General features: G+C 42.2%; 1 protein-coding gene across 1 annotated transcript in view; it reads left to right on the top strand.

Annotated features, from left to right (window-relative positions):
- TAFA2 (TAFA chemokine like family member 2) overlaps window positions 1-27387 on the top strand; it is a 297984-nt gene that overhangs the window by 238865 nt on the left and 31732 nt on the right. The window contains exon 3 of the mRNA XM_024205109.2: window positions 26389-26541. Coding sequence (XP_024060877.2) covers window positions 26389-26541 — 153 coding nt within the window. The remainder of the gene's footprint in view (window positions 1-26388; window positions 26542-27387) is intronic.

Here is a 27387-nt window from a genome sequence, read left to right as displayed (position 1 = left end):
CTTAGCCGAAGTGGGGTGACCCCGCCCCGCTACACTAAGGCTGTGCAATCTTTCCCCAGTTTTGGTTCAAATACGTTTTAGTGACATGAAATGGCAACTTGGCATCATATGGTTTCAGAAGCCATTGGCAGCATTTTGAATTTGATTTATGCAAAATGGAAACATTAAAATGAAAACTAGGCTGAAACTGTGCTATCCTAACCTATCAAATCATCTTATTTTTATCCTTCACCATAACAGGGCATGTTGTAAAGAGTCAGGAGACAAAGTATATCCTGATATTCAAACACTGGAGGCAGCTGGGGTACCTCAAGGAACCATTGTCACCCTTGGAGCCAATTCTACTCTGTCCCTGTCACCAGCATGGATTAGGGCATCATAAGGGTTGCTTTAAACTATGCTGGGTGGCTATGGCCCCAAGAGGCTGCTGTGTTATTCAGGGATTTCTGGAAAGAAGTGAAGCCACACCCCTTTCTTCCTAGCCACACCTCCAACTCTCCCCTTAAGGTTAAGGTTTGGGAGGCTGGATGGTGGAGAGGTAGCTACAAAGATCTGATCTACTTCCCCTCTCCCATGCTAGGAGAATACCCATTTGGCCATTTATGCCAGCTTCTTGGCCACTCTGCACAGCCAGAAGGACTGGTGCAGGTCAAAGGATCTACCCCATAGTGTCACATCATTACACGCCTTTCTTCCCTTGTGCTTTAAGGTCAGCATACAGTGACCAACTTTTACACACACTACATTAACATAGTTAAATTTCCTAGCTTTTACATTGAAAAACATCTTGTGTAAATGTGGAATAAAAGGGAAAGGATTAAGAGAGAACTGTCCATTTCATCAGAAAGATGTGGTAGCTATATTATTAAAACAGTAGGGCACACACTATGATAAAAATCCAAATAAAATCTATTTTTGAGCAAAAATAGATTTTTTTAAAATCTTGTGTCACTTTTAATTTGCTTTTTAAAAATAAATACCAAAAGAACCAGTGAACATTGTTGCTTGTAAAGTGTCATATTTTAGAACAGCTGTTGTTTAGTTATACAGGTGCCAAAGAACAGTTCAAAATCAGTCAGCTATTTTTGGAAATACAAAACAAAAACGATTTTAATAATTCTGAGCTCTGACTCTCATTTATAGTGTTTTCATCCCAGAGCAAATAAGTTCACATTATAAATGTATACAAATTGAGTTCATAGCAGAAGGTCTCACAAAACTTAACTAGAGTAGTTCAAAGGGCATTGCTGTAATAGATGGAAATGATATTTATTAAACCATAGCCTATACATTTTAGTTGGTCATTCAGTTTGTTTTTCAGGTAATGTGATTTATTTTATGGTGGGCCAGGTTCTACCCACCTTACTTGTGATGAGTAGTACTTTACTCCTTGAGTAGCCCTATTGAATTCAATGGTACTAATCAAAAGGGAGTAGGAATGGCAGAATCTGGCTCTTTCTGAACTTCTAAAAATCATGATGTCATTTAAAGAAAATAGCTTTCTTAGTTCAAATCCTTGCTTCTGTTCTAGATGAGTGTATTCAGACTTAGGCCTGGTCTACACTAGGCTTTTATGTCGAATTTAGCGCCGTTATATCGAATTAACCCTGCACCCGTCCACACCAGGAAGCCATTTAGTTCGACATAGAGCTCTCTTTAAATCGATTTCTGTACTCCTCCCCAACGAGAGGAGTAGCGCTAAATTCGAAATGGCCATATCGAATTAGGCTAGGTGTGGATGGAAATCGACGCTAATAGCTCCGGGAGCTATCCCACAGTGCACCACTCTGTTGACGCTCTGGACAGCAGTCCGAGCTCGGATGCTCTGACCAGCCACACCCTGGGAAAATTTGAATTCCTTTTCCTGTCTGGGCAGTTTGAAGCGCAGTTTCTGTTTGGACACCGTGGCGAGCTCAGCAGCAGTGGCAGCAGTGGCAACGATGCAGAGCTCTCCAGCAGAGATGGCCGTGCAATCCAATAGAAAGAGGGCCCCAGCATGGACGGATCGGGAAGTCTTGGATCTCATCGCTGTGTGGGGAGATGAGTCCGTGCTTTCCGAGCTGCGCTCCAAAAGACGGAATGCAAAGACCTATGAGAAGATCTCTAAAGCCATGGCAGAGAGAGGCTACAGCCGGGATGCAACGCAGTGCCGCGTGAAAATCAAGGAGCTGAGACAAGGCTACCAGAAGACCAAAGAGGCAAACGGACGCTCCGGATCCCAGCCCCACACATCCCGTTTCTACGAGGCACTGCATTCCATCCTAGGTGCGGCCGCCACCACTACCCCACCCCTGACCGTGGACTCTGAGGATGGGATATTGTCCGCGGCCGGTTCCTCAGCGGACGGGGAAGAGGAGGAAGGAGATGAGGAGGACGAGGCAGTAGACAGCGCTTACCACGCTGATTTGCCCGACAGCCAGGAGCTCTTCATCACCCTGACAGAGATCCCCTACCAACCCTCCCCAGCCGTTATCCCAGACACAGATTCAGGGGAAGGATCAAGCAGTAAGTGTTTTAAATATCTAAACATTTATTTACAACATAACTGGCATATTTAAAATATTAACAATAGCTAAAGTGCTTTAAAACATGTAAACATTTATTTACAACAAAACAGGAAGATTTAAAATATTAACAGTGGGTAAAGTGCTTCAAAACATGTAAACAGGAAAGTCAAACAAAAGGGGAATCTGTGCAAAGTGTATCATGATTAGTCTGTCTTTGGGCGCCTCAATATATAGTCCGAACCATTTTCAAAAAATTTCACAATGTCCACTTCATGATTATAGTGCCCAAAACGCTGCACTCATTTGTCCCTCCAAGGGCACCTAAGCCAAGAACTGGTCAATGTAACCGGGGATAGAGGCGACATCCTCCGGGGAGAACTCCTCATACGCCTCCTGCAGGTGTTTTTCCAGCCTCATGAGCAGGTTCCTGGGCAGGGAGAGCTTATTAGGCCCCCCGTGGTAGGACACGTTTCCCTGCCACAACGCCAGCAGGTACTCGGGGATCATGGCCTTGCAGAGCATTGCAGCAAATGGCCCCGGTTTCTGCAGGCTGTCCCGGAGCATCTTCTCCTTCTGGCTCTCCGAGACCTTCAGGAGGGTGATGTCTGGCATGACTCCCTGCTGTGAATTAGGTAGGGGAAAGTTAGTATTGGGACTGCTTGCCCGTCCCTTTACAGAACTGCAACCGCCGGTTTACAGCCACGTGGTTTACAGCCGCGAGGGGGTGGGACAGGGCCAGAGTTCATGCTTGCAGGATTGCTGCCAGCAGAGACTCGCATTGCTTTCTATGTGAAAGGAGGCCAGTGCCACTCTTAAAGTTTTAAGCGGCCACAAGTCTACGGCTTACCGTGTTTGCCATCTAGACAAAGTCCGGTGTCCTGCCCTGCTCCTCAGCTCGCCACAGCAAGACCGCAGGCACTGTAGGCGAGGGCCGAAAATTCGACCTTGTCCTCAGTGCGCGTGTGATAGGTGCTCTGCATGGTCTTGTTCACAGAGAAAGACTATGTTCTCTGTTCACAGATACATTGATCTGTCTCAGGAATTCACTCCCTTTTTCCAATTCCCACAGCCACATCTGCCCAGAGGCTAGCGCACATTAGGAGGAGGAAGAAGAGGACACGGGAAGACATGTTTGCTGAACTAATGGGATGCTCCCGAGCACAGGCAGCCCAGCAGACACAGTGGAGGGAGAACTTGTCCCAAATGCACCGGGCAAACATTGAACGGGAGGAGAGGTGGCGACAGGAGGACAGGCAGGCTACTCAAACGCTGCTTGGACTAATGAGGGAGCAAACGGACACGCTCCGCCGCCTTGTGGATGTTCTGCAGGACCGGAGGCAGGAGGAGAGAGCCCCGCTGCAGTCTCTCTGTAACTGCCCTGCCCCGCCACCAAGTCCCATACCCCCCTCACCCAAAGTCCAAACACGGAGGGGTGGAAGGGGCCGTGAAAAATTTCACTCCACCCCTGCGGACTGCTCTACCACTAGAAGGCTCTCATTCCCCAAAATTTGAAAAGTCCTTTCCTACCCGCCTCACACAAGACCCCGTCCAAGTTTCACCCCCCCGTTCCATGTGCGGTTGTTAATAAAGAATACGTTTCTGTTCATTACTGTTTCCATCCTCTTCTTTTGGAGGAGAGTCTGTCTGAAGGGGGGGGGAAGGGGCTTGGTCATTGGACAGGACAGTCACCTTTAGCAGGGGGCAGGTGCAGCAGCAGGGCACATATACAGTGCAGTGACTAGTTATCCTGGTCAGTCTGGGAGGTGGTTTTCATGTTCTGTGTGGTGGGGGGGGTGGTGTTGCTCTGTGACTTGGTGGCGGGGGAGGGCAGTTACAGATCTTATGCAGCGGTCCTTACCCTGGATCACAGAGCCGCGCAGCAGGGGATCTGTAACCCTCCTCCCCCTGCAAGACAGTCACATAGCCGACACATACACGCAGTCCCGGCCAGGAGGGCTGGCAGGCTCCGTTGAAACAACCAGTCCACCACCGCGGAGCCTGTCATTCCTGGAGTTTAGAAGCATCATTTGCATCACAACCCTAAACCCGCCCCCCGCCACAGTCTGCGTCCCAGGTTTAAAACATTCCCGCGAAAACAGTAATAAAGACAACGGTGTCCATTAACAAAACAGAACAGATTTTATTTTTTGGGAAGGGGGTGAAGGGGGTATGTAATTGGAGAGGATAGTCGACGGCAACTGGGTAAAGAAACGGGGGCAAGTTCAGCTTCTGTGTCCACAAACTTAAAAGTCACTGGGTACCCTGCTCAGCCTTGAAACTGGCTTTCAAAGCCTCCCGGATGCACAGCGCGTCCCGCTGGGCTCTTCTAATCGCCCGGCTGTCTGGCTGGGCGTAATCAGCAGCCAGGCTATTTGCCTCAACCTCCCACCCCGCCATAAAGGTCTCCCCCTTGCTCTCACACAGATTGTGGAGCACACAGCAAGCTGCAATAACGATGGGGATATTGGTTTCGCTGAGATCACAGCGAGTGAGTAAGCTTCTCCATCTCCCCTTGAGACGGCCAAAAGCACACTCCACCACCATTCTGCACTTGCTCAGCCGGTAGTTGAAGAGTTCTTTTTCAGTGTCCAGGGCGCCAGTATAGGGCTTCATGAGCCAGGGCATTAGCGGGTAGGCTGGGTCCCCGAGGATCACTGTAGGCATCTCCACATCCCCAACAGTTATCTTGTGGTCCGGGAAGTAAATACCTTCCTGCAGCCGTCTAAACAGACCAGAGTTCCTGAACACGCGAGCGTCATGAACCTTGCCCGGCCATCCGACGTAGATGTTTGTAAACCGTCCCCGATGGTCCACCAGTGCTTGCAGCACCATTGAAAAGTAGCCCTTTCTATTGATGTACTGGCTGGCCTGATGGCCCGGTCCCAGGATAGGGATGTGAGTCCCATCTATAGCCCCACCGCAGTTTGGGAATCCCATCGCAGCGAAGCCATCTATGATGGCCTGCGCGTTTCCCAGGGTCACTACCTTTGACAGCAGTACCTTGACGATTGCCTTGGCTACTTGCAGGACAACAACCCCCACGGTAGATTTGCCCACGCCAAAGTGGTTCGCGACTGACCGGTAGCTGTCCGGCGTTGCAAGCTTCCAGAGGGCTATGGCCACTCGCTTCTGGACAGTCAGGGCTGCTCGCATCCGGGTGTCCTTGCGCTTCAGGGCAGGGGACAGCAACTCACAAAGTTCCAGGAAAGTCCCCTTCCGCATGCGAAAGTTTCGCAGCCACTGGGATTCATCCCAGACCTGAAGCACTATGCGGTCCCACCAGTCCGTGCTTGTTTCCCGGGCCCAGAATCGCCGTTCAACAAAATCCACATGCCCCATTGCAAACGTGATGTCCTCGGCGCTGGGTGTCGTGGTTTCTGACAGCTCTGTGCTACTCTCCGACTTCAGGCCCTCACTCCGCTGCCGTAGCCTCCTCGCCTGATTTCTCTGCATCTGCCTCTGGGAAAGGTGTATGATAAGGTGCGAGGCGTTGAGAACGGCCACAACTGCAGCGATGGTCGCAGCGGGATCCATGATCGCAGTGCTGTGGCGTCCGCGCTGTCACTGATCAAAAAGTGCGCGAACTGATTTCCCGCCGGCGCTTTCAGGGAGGGAGGCAGGGCGGTAGTGACTGACGGATGACGACAGTTACCCAAAAGCACCCTCGCCACATTTTTTTACCCAGAAGGCATTGGGGGCTCGACCCAGAATTCCAATGGGCAGCGGGGACTGCGGGAACTGTGGGATAGCTGCCCACAGTGCACTGCTTCCAATGTCGACGCTTTCCCTGGTAGTGTGGACTGACAAAGTCGAATTACTGTCCTTAGTGTAGACACACACGTTCGACTTTCTAATATCGATTGCACATATTCGATTTAACTAAAATCGAACTACTCTCGTAGTGTAGACATACCCTTAGATATGTCATCATTATCACTATCATAGCTTGTTGCTCCAAAACCACAGCCAAGACATAGTGCTATTACTTACCTTGAATAGTTCCTCCGGAGTACAGGTTGTTGACAAGGGCGACTTCATCAGGCATGTTCAAGTGTTTACTTAAGCTCTCCACATTCACATTTGGGGTCATTCTACAGCTTCCACTTGGTCAAATTGTCACCAGTCTTGGCCTCCCCAGCTCTCACTCTATTTAGAGTACACAAAATGTTTCTGGTTGACATCAGTGCCTGGAGGATATTGCTCTGAAGAAATCAGGTTCTCCAAGAATATTGACATTTCACCCCATTTTGTTACTCTGTAGCCTTCCACAGTAGTATTTTGAGGTAAGGGATTTTCAGAGGCAAATCTCTTTCTGGACTTCAGCCTTTTGACTGGTGGAATGTGTCCATACAAAGGATGACCATACTGAGGCACAGAACTCTGCAGTTGAATAACTCAGGGTGAGACTGGTTGCTTGGATTGTTTTGGGGTCAGCTCCCCAATTTCTATTGGCCAGTTTCTGGAGTACACAATTCTTTTTTATTTTCTTGATGTACTCTTTGAATGTCAGTATTCAGTCTAAAGTGACCTCAAGGTACACCAGATGTTTGTGGTGCTAAAGGATTATATCATCCTATGATATCTGGAGTTTTTGCTTCGCCTGATGGTGTTTCAGGTGGAAAGTGTATACTTGTGTCTTACTAGGATTGGCATTCAGAAACCATGTGTGATAGTATTTTCCAATTACACTTGGGAGCCAGTTAGAATGTACTCACTGTCCTCAAATCTTTCCAGTTGGGAGGTAATGCAAAGATCATCTGGATAAATTAAACTTTGCATGTTGGGAAATTCTGGTTGGTGATTTTTGTAGATGTTAAACCACAAGGGTGATAGCACTGAACCTTGGGGCAATCCACTGAGTATGACATTGGCTTTTCTGACCATCCATCATAAAAAAACAAACCCACAGTCGATTGTTGAGCAGGGAGAAGTTGATCTGGACCATTTTGCTATTTCTCAAAATTCTTTCCAGTTTCAGTAGACATGCACAATGGTTCACAGTGTTGTAAAAAGCTGACAGATCAATAAACACATTCCCTGTAATTTTGTAGGTTTCAAAGCCATCTTTCATGTATTGAGTTAGGCTTACAACTCTAGCCCACAGCATTAATATCCTTGATCATCAGTTAGCTCCCCTTCCACTGTTGGTGCTATTCTAACCGTTACCACTTGTTCACGTAGCTTGTCCTTGCAGAGTAAGGATATTGGGCGGTAACTCCTTACAAAGTTAGAGTCTTTGTGTAGAATGAATAGTGCAACCACTTTGGTCTGTCTCCATAGCCTGGGTATCTGTGTTGTCTCCATGCAAGGGTTAAAAAATTGAAGCAATCACTTCTGTGGTCTCATCCCAAAAATCCAATAATAGATATGCCATGACTTATGTGCATAGCTCACATTTAATGCTGTCATGAGAATATGCACCTAAAGTTTAATAAAACAGTTATTATTCTGCTCTTGGCTGCCAGCAGATTTATCCCAAATCTCTACTCTATTTCCTGAGCATAGCTGTAGGAGTGACTATAACCTAATTTTCCCTCTTGCTTGATGGTAGGAGTACAATAGCCTACATTTAAATAACATTCAGGTTGTGAACCAAACTAACAAACATGAGAAAATTCAAATGTATGGCTGACATTTCATCTTAGCTCAAATCATTATATCCATTAGAAGAGGACTGCTAAGCTCTAAAATATCACGTTAATTTCCCTAGCTTTTGTCAGTTTGGGTCACAACCTGAACATTTTTGAAAGTAAGGTTTTATATTCAGCACTTTTGTTTTGTATTCAGCATCCTGTGTGTGTGTGTGTGCGCACGCATGTAATAAATTTATATATATATAAAGAAAAGCCCCTTAGGTATGTATGGCACATATGTACCAAAACTGGTAGATAAATAAGACATGTGAGATTCCATCCTTCAAGACAACTTTCTGAAAACTCATGAAGATATTATTCTGCATCTATAGAATATGAGCTATAAACTTCAGACTATTCCTCTGTTTCTATGTTCATTTATTGAAGCACCGTGTCTATAGACCTTTTGCATCTCTGACATTCCAAATTTTCTCTGAAAGAGAAAGTGTACTGTACAAGAAGGCTTTAAAAATCAGTCTAGATATGCTGCTGTCATATCTGGTAGCATTTCAAAATCATCTGAAGTAACAGCTGTGTACAAACAGTATACGCCTCAAAATATTTTTGTTTTTCTTCCAACACCAGCGTCCCATTCTGACACCAGTATTACCTCTCTGGTATGCTGAATGGTAGCATAGGTCCAGGATCTTGCAGATTGGCTTCCCAGTTTGGAGGAGAAATCAGGAAGTAGAGTATGGATCTATTCTAAGTGTAACTTGTTTTATTTGCATACCTACAGCAGTCCTGGAACACAGGTGGTCAAATAACACAAAGGAAATTGCTTCTTTCAAGAAACAGAACCAGCCCTAATGTCTGGTTCCCAGTGATCTACTCTGCCTCAATAATTGACCCTAATCAGAGATCAAAGCAGAGATCAAACTCTCCTCTCTTCTCACACAGCTCTCACTCCAAAGACCACTGCCTCTACACAGAACCTTGCACAACAAAAACTCACAACCCAGCATGTCTTCCCAAGACTGGACATTTTCTTGCATGCCTTGGAACTTGGAAAACACTGTGCAACTAGTGCCACTTGGTGATTCCTGTCAGACCACTACAAAAAGCCTAGGCTCAAACCTGCAGACTTTTATAGCTGGTTACTGTACTTTGTAGTACTGTTCAAGTCAGATCTAAAGCCAGTTGAAGTCAGTGGAAGACTCTGTTTGACTTTATATCAGGTGTGAAATACTCAGACTCATTTAGATCTATTTTGCTGTATCCTTCAGGAAAGGGACCTTCAGTGATCACGATTCATTGTCTCTTCATCCAAAGGAATAAATAAGTAAATGAAATGGACAACGAGCAAAAGAGAAGGATGAAATTTCTCACTCACTTCTCACACTTTAGAAATCCTGATTCTAGATTTGTGAGTCTTTTCAATGTGTTGCACATATCCGAACAAACAAAGGGTACGTCTTCACTACCCGCCGTATCGGCGGGTAGCAATCGATTTATCCGGGATCGATATATCGCGTCTCGTTAAGACGCGATATATCGATCCCCAAACGCGCTCACCGTCGACTCCGGAACTCCACCAGAGCGAGCGGCGGTAGCGCCTTGTGGACCCCAGGTAATTCGATCCAAGATACTTCGACTTCAGCTACGCTATTCGAGTAGCTGAAGTTGCGTATCTTGGATCGATCCCCCCCCTAGTGTAGACCAGCCCAAAAAGAAGCAGTGTGTGCTAGTGGGCAGGGCACTAGACTGGAATTCAGGCAACCTGGTTTCTATTCCCGGTTCTGCTACTGACCTGCTGTATGACTGTGCGAATGACTTCAGATCTCTGTGCCACCTTTTGCCTGTCTTGTCTATTTACCATTTCAGGGCAGTGACTGTCTGTCACTATGTGTTTGTATAGCACAGTGGCTCTCAAACTTTTGTACTGGTGACCCCTTTCACATAGCAAGACTCTGAGTGCGATCCCCCTTATAAATTAAAAACACTTTTTATATATTTAACACCATTATAAATGCTGGAGGCAAAGCAGGGTTTGGGGTGGAGGCTGACAGCTCGCGACCCCCCATGTAATAACCTTGCGACGCCTTGAGGACCCCCTTCTTAGGTGGGACCTTTAGGTCCTCTCATAATAAATAATGATACACAGGTTAAGAATTTAAATTAAAAAATTCAAGACAAATTTCTGTGGTTAAGTTTTTTTTGCCTCCCAGCTGGAGTCACTTTTTAAATGTATAGTGACTACACATAGTATAAACACTTGAGTAATAATAAAAACGAAGATAGTTTATAGCAGTCACTTCTGTTACTGTGGATGCAGTGCTGCCGTGCATGCTTTTCAAGCATTGAAGCCTACCTGCACAGTTGATAAATTTGACATCTGCATGTCCAGGTGACAATGTATGTATGCAAAACCTATGTGCTGCTAGGCTCTGCAAGGCGCACATGCAGGTGTTCGTGCTATAAAAGTGCACAAACAAAAATGGAGACTGCATTGAATTTCCCTCTCCTGTGAAAATTTGGACCACAGTGTCTGAAATAATAAGCTAATTTTATAGCTTGTCAGGACTTTCATGTTATTAATCATGCAACTGAAATGAGGTCACTAACCACAAAGATAAATAACAACCTGTGAACCGTACATGTCTTAACTTTTGTGAAGTGATTCTTGTTACTTCCAAATACTAACTGGCACAGCCAGAAGCATAACTGCTAAGCACTGCAGTATTTTGACACAGAACAATTTGCTGTTAAAGCAGTGGTAAACTCCTGAAGTCTGAAAATGCTGGCTCTCTTGTTGCATATTCCATTTCTGATCCCCTTCCTTTTACTTTGTTTTACAATGCTCTACTACACCCTGCTACAACTAGAGGATTTGTGTTAAGATTATTCTCAAGATTTCACTGACTTGCAAGAACCATGAAGATCAGGTGCCCACCAGTTATGTGTACGTGACCAGACAAGGTACCTCATGAATGCTTTTTTGGCTAGAGCTGCATTGTATCCCTTGCTGCCTTGCTTTTCCAGGTGGCTGGTGGAGTGGGAAAAGAGTCCTTCAAGATCTCTCTTTCCCCCCCTCTCTCCTACAAAGGCATTCTGCTGTGACAACCTTCTCTGCAGCATTGAGGAGAGATTATTCTTGTCTGTCTTCAGAACTGTCAGCACCACAGACTGGGGAGAATTATTTAATACACACCAAATTCCTCCTGGCTTGGGAATTCAGGGCTAGAACAGTAACAGTGTTTGTTGAGAGTCAACAGGTAACTTGGAGGTGCCCACAGAGGTCATGGGTAATTTAACTACTGTCCTATAAAAGTTTGGTGTGCTCTAGAAAAGCGACATATGGTCCTACGGGTGTGTATAGGTGGAGAAATGTTCTAGTGTCATTTATGGAACCAAGTTAGGCACTGCAGAAACCTGGACTTTGCACGTACATCATATTTAAGGGTTTGTTTGTTTAACCTGTTCTTGGCCTTCTGAAAGAGTTAAGTGTTGATTTAATTTTCTAATTTTCGAGTTACTTATAGGTCCAAAGGTCTTAAAATTAAAATGGAGATTATAAACTGATTCTGGTCTGAGTTTTGAGGTCTGAACATGGACCTTTTCACTAAAAACCCTGTGTCCTTAGATTGCAAAGTTCTAAAGGCCAATTTTTTAGCCACAGACACAGCAAAAATGGTGCACATCATATTCAAAACCTTTCGAGGTGTGCACAAATGGACATTTACTTGTACAATTTGAGAAACTGTGTGCCTAAATGCTTGTTTGCATGTGAAATAAACTGATCCGCAAATTGTTCATTGGTGTATACATGCTCATTGTGCCTGTGCATGAAAATTTGGACATTAAAATGTTCTCTGTTCATTACATTTGCAATACTTCTCCTCAACCACTGCACTGCACACAAAATGATTTTAGATGTACTGAGATTGTTTGAATCTTTCTTTGCTGTCTGTGCTGTACTTATCGATATCTGCTATACTTGTAAGAGCAATTTACTGTCCACACATTTTATCTGTTGGGCTGAGAGAGACTGTGTTCTAGATTTTTTTTTTTAAATTAACCTGGAATGCCAATGTCAAGGACCTCTGCACCTTATTGGCACAATCATACTCTGTGTATTTGGATATGGCTGGTGGCCTAGAACCACAAGCGTATGGCTTGTTATAAGGAATGACTGTGTCCAAAAGGAGCCTTGACCTGGCCTGGTCTCTTGAGTCCTTCTCACCTTGTATGGGTGGTAACTGCAATGTATGGGCCTCTATTGAGACAGTGATTAAAAGAGGAAAGATTCAGCTCATGAGGTTTCTGAAAAAGAAGAGAGGATGCTGTCACTTCCAAAAAAGCAATCTACATATGAGGTGGCATTATTTATACCTTATATTTTAATATGCATTTTTATGTGTGGTACATTTGAGAGGCTCTCACTACCCCACAATTTTAATAAATCACATTTATACAATCCTGGTGACGCATATAATGTTTTCAGCTTCTGACTATCAGAAGTATTGGGAGTGGTATTTATTGTTTCTAGCAAATGCCTCTATTAATTGGGGTTCCTTGTTGAAACAAGTGTCCTGTCTGAGAAGCCTGCTTCAAACACCTTAAAAGAAATCTGATCTGTAGGAGGAGACATCTAAAAATATTATCATTTGGAAATCCCTGAGCAAAAAAATCCGTGTTGGCATTGCCCTGTATGCTTCCCCCTGCAAGGTTGAAGTGTGTGTGTGTGTGTGTTGCTTCCCCCTGCAAGGTTGAACTGGTTGTGTGTGTGTGTTTTAAGAATAGCCAGCTTGTTCCCTGTCCATTCAGGTTCATTTCTTAGATTCTGTCTAGATACTTATTGATTCATCATACCCATGGCTTAGACACTTGCTATTTATATGGAATCAATAATGTAGAGGGAAGATTGTAGCAGGTAAGATCATTCTAAAAGAGAGGATTTCACAGGACTAGACATGTGCCTTGTTAGCTATTTTTTCTGAAGGCCTGAGTTAAGTTCCTCCCCTGACTCTGCACTTCAAAGAGTTTGCCTGGGGCTCTACAGAAAGAAGCTGAAACTTAAAATTAAGATCTTTCTTTCAGTGGGTGAGCTGAGTCTTGGGACATTCTACAAAGCTTCTCCTGAGCATGAGAGATAATGCTGGTGGAGTCTGAAGTACTGTAGTGGATTCTTTGAAAGAGGAGGGTAGGGGATGAGAGGGTAAGACAAGTACTGTAGTTTTCATTAAAGCAGGTATGCTTATACATGCTTGTGTTTTGTGAGAGGTATATTTAGAGTCAAAGATAATCCCTGATATTCTAGTTTAGTTGACAGACTACAGAAAGGGAAAATGCATTACAGAGCTGTGAAATGGAATGTAAAAATACATTGTAAAGGTACAGACTCTTGTAAAACATTAGTTCAGGTAAACAGCTCTGCTGAGATATTAAAACAACAACAACAAACAAACAAACCCAACCCCAGACCACAACAAAGAAATGAGGTAAAAGATTGGAAATGTAGAATTTGAGGTGATTCAATCCATAGTGGGAATGTAGATTATATTTTATCATATATACATGCACTGAGGGCAAAATTCTCCTTTCAAAGAACTCCCATTCTGTGTACGTGAGGGGAGCATAATATCAAAGAACCATTTTGCAGCCTGAGAACAAAATTTTATAAGAATCATCTGCAATATGGAGCTTGAAGGCAGTAGTATTTTCACAAGTTCAATGAGACCTTATTAAGCGAATTATGTAGGTCATTAATAAAGCACAAAAGTTTTTCTGATAGCACACACTCCATAAAATGGATTCAAGTTAAATCAGCTTAGTGGTGCCTTATTAAAGTTTTCAGCGGTTCAAGCAAGCGATGTTCAGGCCCATCCTTAAAAAAACAAAATCATAATCATGAAATGATTACCTTGAGAGCTATCACCCTCTCTTTACTCTTCCTCTTTGAGGGGAAGATATTGAGAAAGTTGTGATGAGACATCTTTGGTGTCATGTAGAATTTTCAGGTTCCTTGATTCCGTTCAGTCTTGCTCTAGTTCTGCATGTGTCTGCACTAGTTACATTAGCTGAGGATCTTCTAGTAAAGAAGAAAGTTAAGGTGTCAATACTGGTTCTTTCAGCTCTGCCAGCAACATTTGATTCCATTGACCACAATGTTTTCTTGACCTATCTGTAGACCCTAGCTGAGATAAACAGTATGTGTGGTTCTCTTCTGTCCTATCAAAAAGTTCCCCAGAGGATTTTTTTGGGGTAATTACTCATTACTTAGTGAATTCTTGTGCGGTGTTATTTAAATAAGGTCTGTAAGCATCACCATGCCTATTTTACAGGTAGGGTAATTGAAGCATAGAAACACTAAGTGCCTTTCTTGCAGTCACAGAGTGAGTTAATGACACTGCTGGGAATAAAGCATAGGTCTGGTGACTCCCAACTATGTCAACCACAGCTTGCCTTTACTAGACTTCAATTACTCTTACCACTGTGGCACATGATATCTGCTGAGCTGCTTGACTCTGTACATGTAACCATGTGGGTACTGGAGGCAGGATGCTCTAAGTAGATCTTGATTCTGAAATTTGCCTCACCATCTGGTCCAGCAGCACTTGAGTCGGTTAGCATATAGGGGTGCAGTATAAGGCTCTTTTTCTCCAGCTTTTATTTGAGGTAGAGCTGGGTGCAGAATGGGCATTCCTTTTTAAGGGGAAGGAAAGCGGAGGAAGATCTTTTTGCTGACTCACAATTCAGAATTGTGTATTTTTGTCACGTGCCCTGACACAGTGCAGGTCACATTTATGAAATAAAAGAATAATAATAAAAAGTGTATCAGTATGGAATATTCAAGACATATTTCCCATAAATTGGGTAGATTATCATAGAAACCAGAAGCTAGCTGCTATAGTACAGAAGACAAGATTTTTTTTTTAACTCTGTCAAATCCTGAAGGCTGCTCTGAGACATGTGCCCCTGCTTCTTGCTGAGTCGAGATTTCTGGCACATGGCCCATCAAGTGAGAAAGAGGAAGAGCATAAAAAGTCTTTATGCCAAGTGTTCCTTTCAGTGCCTGAGAACTGGATTGGTTCTTTCCCCCAGTGAAATTATATAATTAGTAATCTTGAACCTCCATCTGTTGGAATATCTGTTAATTTACAGAATGTCAGCACACTTTATTGTATCATTTGCTGAAGAAGTTTGATAACATCCTAGGAAAGAATGGACATTCTACCTCCTGTAGTATTCACAAACTGCTCACATTATGTGCTCAATTGTGCCTGGTCTGCACAGCCCATTCTTGTGGGTGATGTCAAGCTATAGTCCAGGGTTTCTCAAACTGGGGGTCACGATGCCTCAGGTGGTCACAAGCTGTTAACCCTGTGCATGGTGATGCTTGGGCGGTGGCTGTCGGCCCCACGCATGGTTGGCAGCTGGAGCCCTGCCATGTGCAGGGCTGAGAGCCTGATCCCTGCCATGCGTGAGGCTGACAGCCTGAGTCCCTCCAGCCCAATTCCATCCCCACCCCACTCTGTCTCTAATCCCACTCCACCTCCAAAGAAAGGGTGCTAAAATAGAAGTTTGCCCAGGGTGCCATTTTCCCTAAGGAGGGCCCTGAGACTGAGACAACATTAGCGGGCTTCGTTGTTCAGTAGCTGAGGAGCTACATTAAACCGCAGACCAATCAGAAAACTGAGATCAGCAAAAAAAGTAATTTATAATTTAACAATCTGACACGCAGGCAGGGGCAGCACTAGGGGGGGCTTGCGGGGTCGAGAGCTACCCCAAAATTTGCTGTAGCCCCCCCCGTAACCACCCTCCCAGCGCCTAGGTCAAACGTTATGCAGAAGTAAGAGTGGCATGGTATGGCATTGCCACCCTTACCTCTACAGTTCTGTGCCACTGCTGGTGGCAGCGCTGCCTTCAGAGCTGGGCACCTGGCCAGCAACTGCTGCTCTCTAGCCACCCAGCTCTGAAGGCAGCACCTGCTGGCAAGGGGGCATTAGTAAGTCAGCTGTGAAAAGTGATATTTGTATGTTTGTTAATATCACTTTTCACTGCCTCCCAGCTATCTAGAAAGTCTGCTGTGAAGTCTGCACTTGTAAGTCACCTGTGAAAACATATTGACAATGTTTCTTCACGCCTTCCCCCAATATTAAACAGTAATTATTAAAAAACCCTTTTCTGCTTATAACAATAATTTGATAAAATGTATTTTAGTCTTAATTTAAAAGCTGTGAGAATTAATTTTAAATAAAAGGGTTATACATTTAGCATTTAAAATAGTGTTAAATATAAAAAATGTGTTTTTAATTTCTAAGGGGGGTAGGACTCAGAGGCTTGCTGTGAGAAAGGGGTTGCCAATACAACAAGTTTGAGAACCACTGAGCTACATACACCAACCGAGTGGATGTGCAGGAGACATTCTGCTTACCAGAAGCAAAATATCTCATGAAGCTCAGCTCCACTGTTGATACACAGGAGAGCACACAAACTGCTACACGCTTTTAAAGGGTGCAATGCTGGCCTCACATGGTTGATTAGCTCTGCTGGCTAGCCCCAGGGGAGGAACAGCAGCATGGTTCCACCTGTTCCCACCCCACATCTTCTTTGGGGCATTGCTGCCACTCTTGGCTGCAACTGATTAGCAGTCCTGAATTCTCCCAAGTTCAGCAGAGGCAATTCTAGCTGGTCTTTAGAGCTGGACAAATGTAGAAAGGTTCCTTCCTCTCTTCCTGCTCCTGTGTGTGCCTATGATAAGACTAAATTATCACTGACACTCTTACCCAAAACCCTTGTCCCAGAGCTGTATGCAGTTTCATGGGCTCAGCCAACATGCAATTTTCTAACTGACAGTAATGCCTCAAAAGGACAAATATATATGCTAACAGGGTGTCTACTGGAGAGAGTGGAAATACTCATTCAGGATAGTTTTAGGATGAATTAATTTTATTCCTGTATATGCAATTATAGCTTTTCTAGTGAATCCTCGTCTGTGACACAGCCATAAAAATGCGTTGACTTTTGGGAGAGAGAAGATTGGCTCAGCAATGCCAAAGGACTGATTGAATAAAATTAGCCTCAATAAGTCTAGGAGGATAAAGTCAGATGGCTCAGAACTCGCTAGGTCTAAGAGATTCTACATGAAGTACTCCATCTGTGGTTTTATGTTGAGTAAAGATTACGTGCTCAGCTGGGGCCAAGCCAGTTTGCTGTGTTTTTCCAGTAAGTCTTTTTCTCAGTCAACTGAGAACGTAATCCTGTTTTCCATTTCAGAACCCAGCCGGTGCCTTGGGAATATCTGGGGCTTGATTTCATTGGGGTTATTAGTGAGCTGGTTTCAAGAGAATGCTTACATCGTAGTTTTCTTGATGTTTTTCCCAAGGGGGCAAAAGTCTTCCCACACAGATGGCTATAACTGGTGGCTGGCAGACAACTGATGGATGAAATTTTACTCTGGCACCATGCAGTAAAGCATGCTTGGCAATGTGATTATGACAAACCATTCTTTAGTTTTGTTTTTAAAAGGCTACCAGGAATGCTGTCAGCACAGTGTCATGTGAACCTCTGCTTACCATCCTTCATCTAACTGGACTAAGTAGGTTAATTTCATGGTAGAGGTAGCCCACCAAGTGTAGCTGGGTTAATATCTATAGGATAAACACTTACCAAGAATTACTCCTTTGAGTTTTAGAATGGCTTTCTGTGGAAGCACTATGCTCCATCCAAGAAGACTAGTAGGGCTTCTGTTTGAGATATGCAGGGTCTAATGTGTACAAATGACCTGCTTTTGCTGTTGGGTGGCAATAAAACAAACCCTACCTGAATGGTCAAACAGGTATCTGCTCCTTTATTTGTTTTAAAGATTCAAGTGAATAAACTGATTAGTTCAAAACCTGTCCCATAATGTTAGACCATACAAGAAAAAAGGGATCCTAGAGGAAACTTAAAAACAGTGCTGTACATTTAAGCCAGTTAAAAGGAAGTGTTTCTTTACACAGCATATTCTACTTTGCGTGTGCATGGAGATATACCTATCTCATAGAACTGGAAGGGACCTTGAAAGGTCATTGAGTCCAGTCCCCTGCCTTCACTAGCAGGACCAAGTACTGTCCCTGACAGTTTCCCCCCCCCCCGATCCCTAAATGGCTCCCTCAAGGATTGAACTGGACTTTTCTGCTGCACGAAGACTTTGAGACAAATAGTGTTGCAGGGTTTGAAAACTGACTTTCCATAACCCTTGCACCTATATAAGTTTAGGATAAAGTTAAATATGTAATAAGTAGACTTGGCAAGCTGGTCAGTTTACCAGTCAGATAATATCAACTGACCGCCTATTATTTGACCATGGTCAAATGCCAAATATTCTAGCAAGAATGCTCTGATGTAAGCGACACCTACCTTTTGTGTTGCATCATGGTGCCATTCTTTCATTTTTTAGAACTTAATTTAATCATCTTTCACATTTTTCTGAGTAAAAATAACTCAATTCAGTAATTTTTTTGTAATTGGGTATACATATCTATCAAAGGCTAACCCTGTTGGAGATAATAAAGTCTTACTCTTTGTTACTGTTCTAATAAATTAGTACTTTGAAATATTTGACAATTTTTGACATTATTTGACAATATTTGACCAATATTTGACAGGCAAATTGACAAGTTGTTTTTGGACTGGTCAAATGTCCAACCCTAGAATAAGCCCTCATATGCCAGAGAGTGAGATGAGTTTATAAGGGGACTGAAGGTATATGAACAGAAAGGAATTTCCCACATCATGCATTATAGTTTTTTTTTTTAATCATAATCTTATATACAGAGTGGCATATCGAGCTTCAGTGAACCATTCTGACTTGGTATAGCAATTCTTCTCTTCCACTTCTTACAGAATATTTTAGAATGCGCCTCTTTATAGCTGTTGATTTATGAGCCTCATGCATAAACCTTTCCAGTGTAAGCTTTTTCCTTGCTAGTCAGTGTAGATTTCTTAGCCTATTGCTTCTTGGTGGCATGATCGTGTTAGAAAAAAGTTTTGCTAAAGCTTACGTTAACATTCTCTCTTTCTCCCCTTCCTTGCTTATTTTTTCTTCCAGATGTTCATTAATAATAATGGGCTCAATCATCAGCTATGTGAGAATGACACTCTGCACAAATAAAGGAAGAGGGAAAAGTCGAGATGACTGTTTGGCATCTTTATACCATCTTCTCCCCCAATACTGGGACTGCCCAAGGGCCATCTTGCCCCCCTCCAGTCTAACTTAGAGCTGCCTCAGTTATGCCAGCTTGAAATGAACCCCTAGCAGCCACGACACTGACCAGGGCTTACCAAAGTGCAGTGCAGTCCTGCCATACCCCCATATGCTTCCTTCCCATCACTGGTATTCTCCCTACACTTGCCAAGGGGAGATACTTCACCTGTTCCTCAGATGAATGCTGCACTCTGTGAACACTACCCCACAGTCACAAAATAGTGCATGGAAGAATGGGACTATGTCCATGACCCTCTCCACCAGACACAAAACCTTACTAGCCTCCCTCATTATGTTCATAAGTGAGCAGCCCTCCAATTTGTGGTTGCCTCCTGTGTGATTACCAGGGGTGGGATGGGCTCCCCGGTCCCTCTCTGTCTTCTGGCATTTCCATGCAAGGCTACTATGACTTGGCACAAGGTATATTCTAGATACTTTGAAAATAAATGATCAAGATACTAGACTCTGAAAAGGTGGAAAAAGGTTACTTCACAGGAGAAATATACATGTACATTTTCATACACATGTATTGTAGCTATGAATTACCTGGGTATGCTGAATTCCTGTATATGATATAAATGAAGGCCTCTGAAGGAGGGATTCTAGTCTATAGAGTGAATAACACATCTGTGGGAAACATATCTAAAGAGCTGTTTAAGTAGTAGTATGGAAGGGTGCAAAGGGCAGGATGAAATTATTTGTTATATGGCAGATTCCATTGTGCTACTCCTTGTGACATCTGGAAAATGATGCAGCATGAGTACTGTAACAGTTGCCTGTCCTGAGACACAGCGCTACCACAATATGCCTCACTGAGGACATGGGAATCCCAAGGTTGCCTCACATGGGTATAAAACATAAACTAAGGCTGAATATGGCCCGGTTTTTGCAGTCATCTCTCCTAGACACTGAAATCATCTAATGTCCCTGGTATGTGCAGTTGTGAGAGAGACTGTCCCAGTGGTAATCTAAGCTCCACGGTTTTTCATAGCAATATAATTGGCTAACTCTGTCCTAAGGGGCCTGATCCAAAACACAGTGACATCAATGAGAGACTTTCCATTGATTTCAGTAGGCTTTGGATCAGGCCCTTAATGGGTTATCCTCATTGAAGCTGACTTTAATATAAGTAAACCATTGCTTATACAGTTTTCATTAATCCAACACAAAATTCGCCTTTGCTACTATTGGGTAAACATAACACAAAGATGTTGAAATTAACCACATAAAATAAATATTCTGTATTTTTCCTTTTTGCAAATCTTTATTTGGCCTTCAACAGAAAAAGCTAAGTTGGAAAGCCTGTCTCAGCCACAGATTTATATTTCATTTTACAGTATACTCTTGCAGCTACTAGCATTTGTTAATATAGCTTTTAAAAACTATGCAACCAGGACTTTCCCCCCTAATTTTGCAGAGGTATTCATATATCCTTCCCATCTAGAGTGACACAGCGAGACTGACATGACATATTGAAATTGCTGAAGTGTAGAGGCAAGATAACCTACATTTGCTTTCCATGTCAATCAGCATGAACAATGCAAACATTCTCCATGTAAAAAACACCAGTGCTTTTTCTGGTCATTTAATAATATGCTGATTTAGGGCTAGAACTGGAAGAGTTATAGTCAAACTACTAATTTTGTTTTATTTTTTCTTCTATCAGTAAAAAGTCAGACTTCTTTAGACATTATCAGGGCAGAATTTTGAATGATCACTCATTGTAACCCATGCAAGAATGTGGCAGATTGGTAACCAGCTGAATTTAGTATGGGACTGCTTTCACAGTTGTCCCATTTTAGTCCTTACTGTAACGACTCCTGTGGATAAGGAATATTTGCATGAATAAAGACTGCTCACACGAGTAAAGGTTTGAAGGACAGAACCACTGCATTTATTTTGTATAAGATGTCTTGTCCATTAGGCCAGAGAAGACTGGGAGGCCCATACTAGCAGACTCTACTTCAGATATCACTGGAATTAAACTTCATGGAAAACCAAAGCTTTTACCCTTCCCTCTCCCTTTGTTTGTGTCACCCATTTGTTGCTTCTTGTTTCAGCTAAGGGTCTGATTCTGCAATGATCCTGCAAAAACATAGACACCTCAATAAGACTCACAGTGCATTAAGTTCAGGGCCGGTGCTTCCATTTAGGTGACCTAGGCAGTCGCCTAGGGTGCTAGGATTTGGGGGGGGGGCGGCAATTCAGCGGCGGGGGGTCCTTCCGTGCTCCGGGTCTGCGGCGGCAATTCTGCGGCGGGTCCTTCACTCGCTCCAGGACCCGCCGCCGAAGTGCCCCGAAGACTGGGAGCGCGGAAGGACCCCCGCCTAGGGCGCCAAAAACCCTGGCGCCGCTCCTGATTAAGTTAAGCATGCATATAATTCTTTGCCAGATGTGGGTTTAAGATTTTAAGGTCTATTACTCTGTGTTTGTACAGCATGTAACAGAATGGGGCCCAGACTTCATTGGGATCTTTAGATACTACTGTAGTACAAAATAATAAAAAGAATATTGAAGAGTGGAGTTCACCTGAGCCCCACCCTCATGCATAATTTTAGTGACTTGCATATAATATATTCATGTCTGTTAAAGCAAAGTACTAATCTCATGCATCAAAAAACCCCAAAAAGCTAAACAAATTTTGCTACCAGATGCATGTGTGCGAATCCCATTGAAATCATATTAATCTGAGGGTAAAGTCTAAGGCTTGGGAATAAATATATTTTTAAACTAAATAACTGGCTTTTATGTATAAGCTGGAATGTATAGCATATAAAGATTAGAGAGCTTTTCTTGTTGAATTTAAAAGCATTCTTTAATATTATACATATTAAGAGATAACTACCTAGCCTTAATTTCTTCCTTAGCATAACTGGTAACACATTAAATTTCAGGGTACAAATATTGTGTAAATACTCCTTTATATGATAACTGCAGACTATTTAACTCCATGAAAACTACCATAAAGTGGTAGATTAATTACAGCTCATGCCATTACAGGGTAATGACATGATTATTTCTCTTTTCTAAATGCACTCTAAGGTTACATAATATCTTCTGGAACTATTATGTGTAATTGTTAATAGCACTTTGTTGTATGTACACAAATACTTTCGGGCCTGATTCAGCAAACCTTACTCACATGTGTAGTACCACTGATTTTAATAGAACTAGACATGTGAATAGGGTGACCAGATAGCAAGTGTGAAAAATCGGGACGGGGGTGGGCGGTAATAGGCTTCTATATAAGAAAAAGTCCCAAAAATCGGGACTGTCCCTATAAAATCCGAACATCTGGTCACCCTACATGTGAATAAGGATTACTCATTTTAGTAAACGTTGCAGGATTGAGTCCATAAGGTGTATTTTTGAATAATGAATTTCTGTAGAATTCCAATAAGGACATTGTTTCACAAATACTTTCTGTAAAGCACTTTGAAGAAGAAACAAACCAAAAATGTGACTCTCATAAACTACTATCTCAGTTTGGAATGGTTCAACGGTTTAATGAGGTTAATTTGTATTAGGTTGAGGGAAATCCTTTATCTACTGTATAGAGGCTTTCGTTTCACATGAATGTGACAGATATTGTACTTACTGCACTGGAACTTAATTATTTGATAGCACAAGGAACTGAAATTCCCACATTTCCTCTCTAGGAACATTCACGGTATACTTTAGATGGTAAATAGAAACTAGAGGATAGTTGCCCTAGATTTTTAATGTGTTGAAGAGACAGAGTAGCCTTTTCTGGAAGGTTTTATTTTTCTACCTCCAAAAATGGAAACAGTTTTACTAAACAGTCTCTGAAATGCTATAATTGGCATTTGGTTATTTTTTGCTCTAATCTAGTCTTCACATATCACAGCATCTTTTGAAATGCTTTTCTTTGCCATTCACAAACGTAAATGATCATTTCATTTAGATTACTTTGGCATAAAAGCCTTGGAAAATGCTCCATTTTCTCTCTAATGACTACAAAGTAAAAAATTAGCTGTCTTGAAAAGTTTTTGTTTCAGCAGTTATTTTTTTCCTCAAAGCATTATACAACAACCTAAATCCACTAACTAGCTTGCATTTCAGATGACTATTGGTGCATGTAGGTGATGTTTTATTTCTGCTTAGAAGGTGTAATATGGAATCTCTAGAGAGCCAGTCAAGCTGTGTAAAACTGTTAAATAGGAGAGCATAGAGGCAAACAAAATTTCAGAATCAATGAGACAAATCAGAATACAAATAAGGACTGAAATCTAATAGAGAGAAAAATAAGCAGGAACAAATTCACAACCTGACACTCAATTTACTTTCTTTTATAGCTTCAGTGTCAGGTTTGTTATATGAATCTCATGTCAACTCAGTTAAATGAATTTGTGTTAGTGTGTGTGGGTTTGAAATGCATAATTGCCCATTATAATAAAAATGAATGTAACTTTTCAGAACAGGTATGTGTGTCTATTCTATGTTCATGCTACATATTATATATAAGAAATACAGTGTATAAGTAATTTATTTTACTGTATGCACAAAATTCTCTATTCGCTATAAAACATATAAAAGATTAGTTGAGAAAAATGTATATAATTCTTCGAGTCAACATGTTAACATGCAATGTTAACCCATGTAAAATAATTTTCATGGTGGTTACTTTGTACCAATGGGCCTAAAAATATCTGCTTAAAAAATCTCATGGGTATTGGGATAACATGCCCCATTAACTCCCTAGAAAAGTTCAGGTAGATAGCATGAGCAGCATCCCTCTTTCTCAATTTTATTAGCAATAGTTAAAGCTTTTAAAACAGAAAAACATTTACTCAAGTTCGATTTTTCAAAAGGTGGAACCTCTTTTGATTTTCTCACCTGATATGTCACCTTTCATAATCTGCATGACCTTGGTTTGATCAGTCACATTGTGTTATATCATTTCAGCTGTAACACTGTACAACCTGACACTGTACAATGTGATGCTAAAACTGAAATGTGTAGAGAGTGATTACAATGATCACAAGCTGTTTGACTGGCTTTGTTCTAATGAAAAACATGTGATTGCTTGAATATAATGTTCTAAGCAGTAGCTTCCATTTTGGTAACTAAGAGCCAGATTGTGGGCTACCCCTCTATGGCTGTGCATGGACAAGGGTGGCAATCAAGTGGTTGCACAGTTTACAATAGCTGTCCTTGCACTCTTGGGAGGGGAGGAATTTGCTTGTTCCTGCTCCCTGTTCTTTCAGGAAGAAAGACTCTGAAAAGGGGTCAAAGAAGAGGTATGGTTATGGCCCTGCTTCCGCTTCTTTCCACCATGAGCATCTGCTTTGTCTTTATTGGTAGTCTCTGCTTTGTCTTTATGGGTAGTACAATCTCTTTAGTGCTCATCTTGGGTTACTGTGGCCTGGCAATGGCCCCATGTTAAGGGTGGAAGTTTAAATTCATAGTCTAGTTTTAAGAATATAGGCTGCTGGCCAGAGAGGGCAGTGTGCTTTAGAACGGTTATAGATTCCCCATACACTGTAGCATTCGAAGAAAAAGCAAAGTCAAAGCTGCTTGTAAAAGGGCCCAGTCCTACATGGCAAGTCTCCCATTAGCACCCCAAGTTTTGTATTTGTTTGCCAATTCAGGTCACCTTCTGCCAACATACCAACTTTTGGAATTTGGGTAGGAAGGGGATGACAGAGTCCGCATTCTTGATAAAATTTCATAAAATATTTTGCACTTGCTACCTCTCCAGTGCCCCCTCCATGTGATTCAAATAGAGCTATCCAAGGCTGAGACAGTGTAGACCTGAGGAAAGGAAGTTTTACGTAATATTTTCTACCAGTCTCCTCAAGGTAACATCTCACAATCTCATTTGGGTACAATATAAGTCCTGAGTATAGACAGTGACTCTCTGGTACTTTAGCAGTAGTTTTATGATCTGTCTGTGATCTGCCCTACAATTTCTAGCAGCCACTGGTTCAGCTTGCAGTCTCAGCAAGCTTTGATTAAATGAAAATGATACAATAATTAGTTACTATACCTTAAATAGTTAACCTTTCCCCTAGGCAGATCTTCTCCTGGGACTGCTGTAGCCTCAGGGCTGAAGTAATTCCTGTGACTGGTTAGCTGATCCTGAAACAAGAGAGAATGGATAGTGTGTCCGAGTAGTCATTGATCCACTGCCCCCCAACCCTGCTTTGCACTACGAAGCAGAGAGCTCCATGACATGATGGGGGATCATATTCCATGCATAGGATTCCCAAATCCTGCCACATCTTCTTAATGGAGCTGTACCAGTTGACTAGTGAAATGAAAAAAACAAACAAAGAAAAACCAGGACATTTCAGGTGACTTAAAGGAAGATCCTGGGACATCATATAAAAAACTGGATCTGTCTGGGGACATGTGGTCATCTTACATTTATAATGTATGCATTCCAAAATATATATTCATGCTGCTATTTTAATGTTGAAGCACTTTCTTTTCGGAGTGTCACCCTAAGAAAATACAGGTGAGTCTTACCTTACGCTGGGGTTACGTGCCGCTGTCAGCGCATAAAGTGAAAATCGCGTATAGTCAAAATTACATTGAGTGTAATGGCGGGCGGAATCGCCCACACTACAGGTACAGTATTTAAATGGTTATTTTTCTCTTTTTTTGTTGTTTTGTTTTTGCTGACCGCGCAAAGCTGAATTCGCGCATGTTAAATGCGCGTAAGATGAGACTCGCCTGTATATTATATTAGGTTTATACGGAGTTGCAGGTGTCTATGCTATTCTGAAAATATATATATTTTCTATGATGCTTTTTCAGTGCCTCTACAGTTTGTTCCACTGAAATGGTGCAATGTGCATTCTTCTCAATTGTTCTTATTTCACCAAGCATTTTCTGTCCGAGACACTTATGCCATGTTTAGAAAAGAAATCAGCTTTGCACTACAGAGTTGGTGTTATTGGAATTTTAATTGTGTGTATTGCAGATCCCTTTATAGAGCTAAATGTAACATATTTCTAATAAAAACAAATGCTGTACCATGCTACCGAGCAGTGTTATCACCATCATCACCTTCTTCTTTTTGTTTGCACAGCTCACCATGTTAAAACTGGAACCTGTGAGGTGGTGGCTCTCCACAGATGTTGTAATAAGAACAAGATAGAAGAAAGGTCACAGACAGTCAAGTGCTCCTGCTTTCCTGGGCAGGTAGCAGGTACCACCCGAGCAGCCCCTTCTTGTGTTGATGGTGCGATGACTTCTCTTACGTCATTTTCTTGTATTTTTGCTAGTGGGTTTTGTAATGCTTAGTGTCAAAACTAGGAATCTTTCTTTTAAACCGAGCAGTGTTTAAAAGTGTTAGAAAGGATTCTGAGGTTTGAAGGGTGTCTCCAAGATGAATGGGAGAGGAGGATAAGAAAAATGAATTATTTGCTATTGCTTTATGGAAACACTATCATTAGATGACAGTGAAACAGACCTCTTGAGAATCAAAATGTGATCTAAATAATAGAATGCTCTTAGTGTTATCAAGTTAATTTAATTAAAAGTGTTTATGCATAAGTTACATCAGCATATTATTTTCATATGCTGCAGTCTCATACTTTATTTATTTGTTACTTTGCCACAAAGCAAGGAAAAACAAACAAGCAGAGCATAGTTTGCTCGTTTTTAGGCTTTTTAGACCAATGTTGTTTTTGCTATTCATAGTGCAATCTTAATACTGCAAACAAAACTGGCATAAAATAGGTTTTATTTGGGAAAATATTGGCTCATTTTGCACAACTCTTTCTCTGAAAAAGGACAAGACTGTTTTTTAACCCTTTACACAAATTATTTTTTCTGTGTTTGCTGTCATAGAAGCTGTATGTATGTCATCTTCAGGTCATACATTTAATCTTACCTTGAATGTACAGAACTTCAAACACAATACCTTAACTCAAAAGAAGAGATTATGCCAAAAACTTAGACATCTGACCAGGAAAGAAGAATTGGTGATTGAAAAGGATTGCTGTGAAATTTGTTCTTGAAGCAAGATAAATTTAAACAGATGTAACAAATGTAAAAAAAAAAATAGTAATAACAATAATAATTA

This window comes from Terrapene carolina, unplaced genomic scaffold (genome assembly GCF_002925995.2).
Source record: "Terrapene carolina triunguis isolate 2854851 unplaced genomic scaffold, T_m_triunguis-2.0 Scaffold68, whole genome shotgun sequence".
NCBI lineage: Eukaryota > Metazoa > Chordata > Testudines > Emydidae > Terrapene > Terrapene triunguis.
This window is presented reverse-complemented; position numbering and strand designations above follow the sequence as displayed.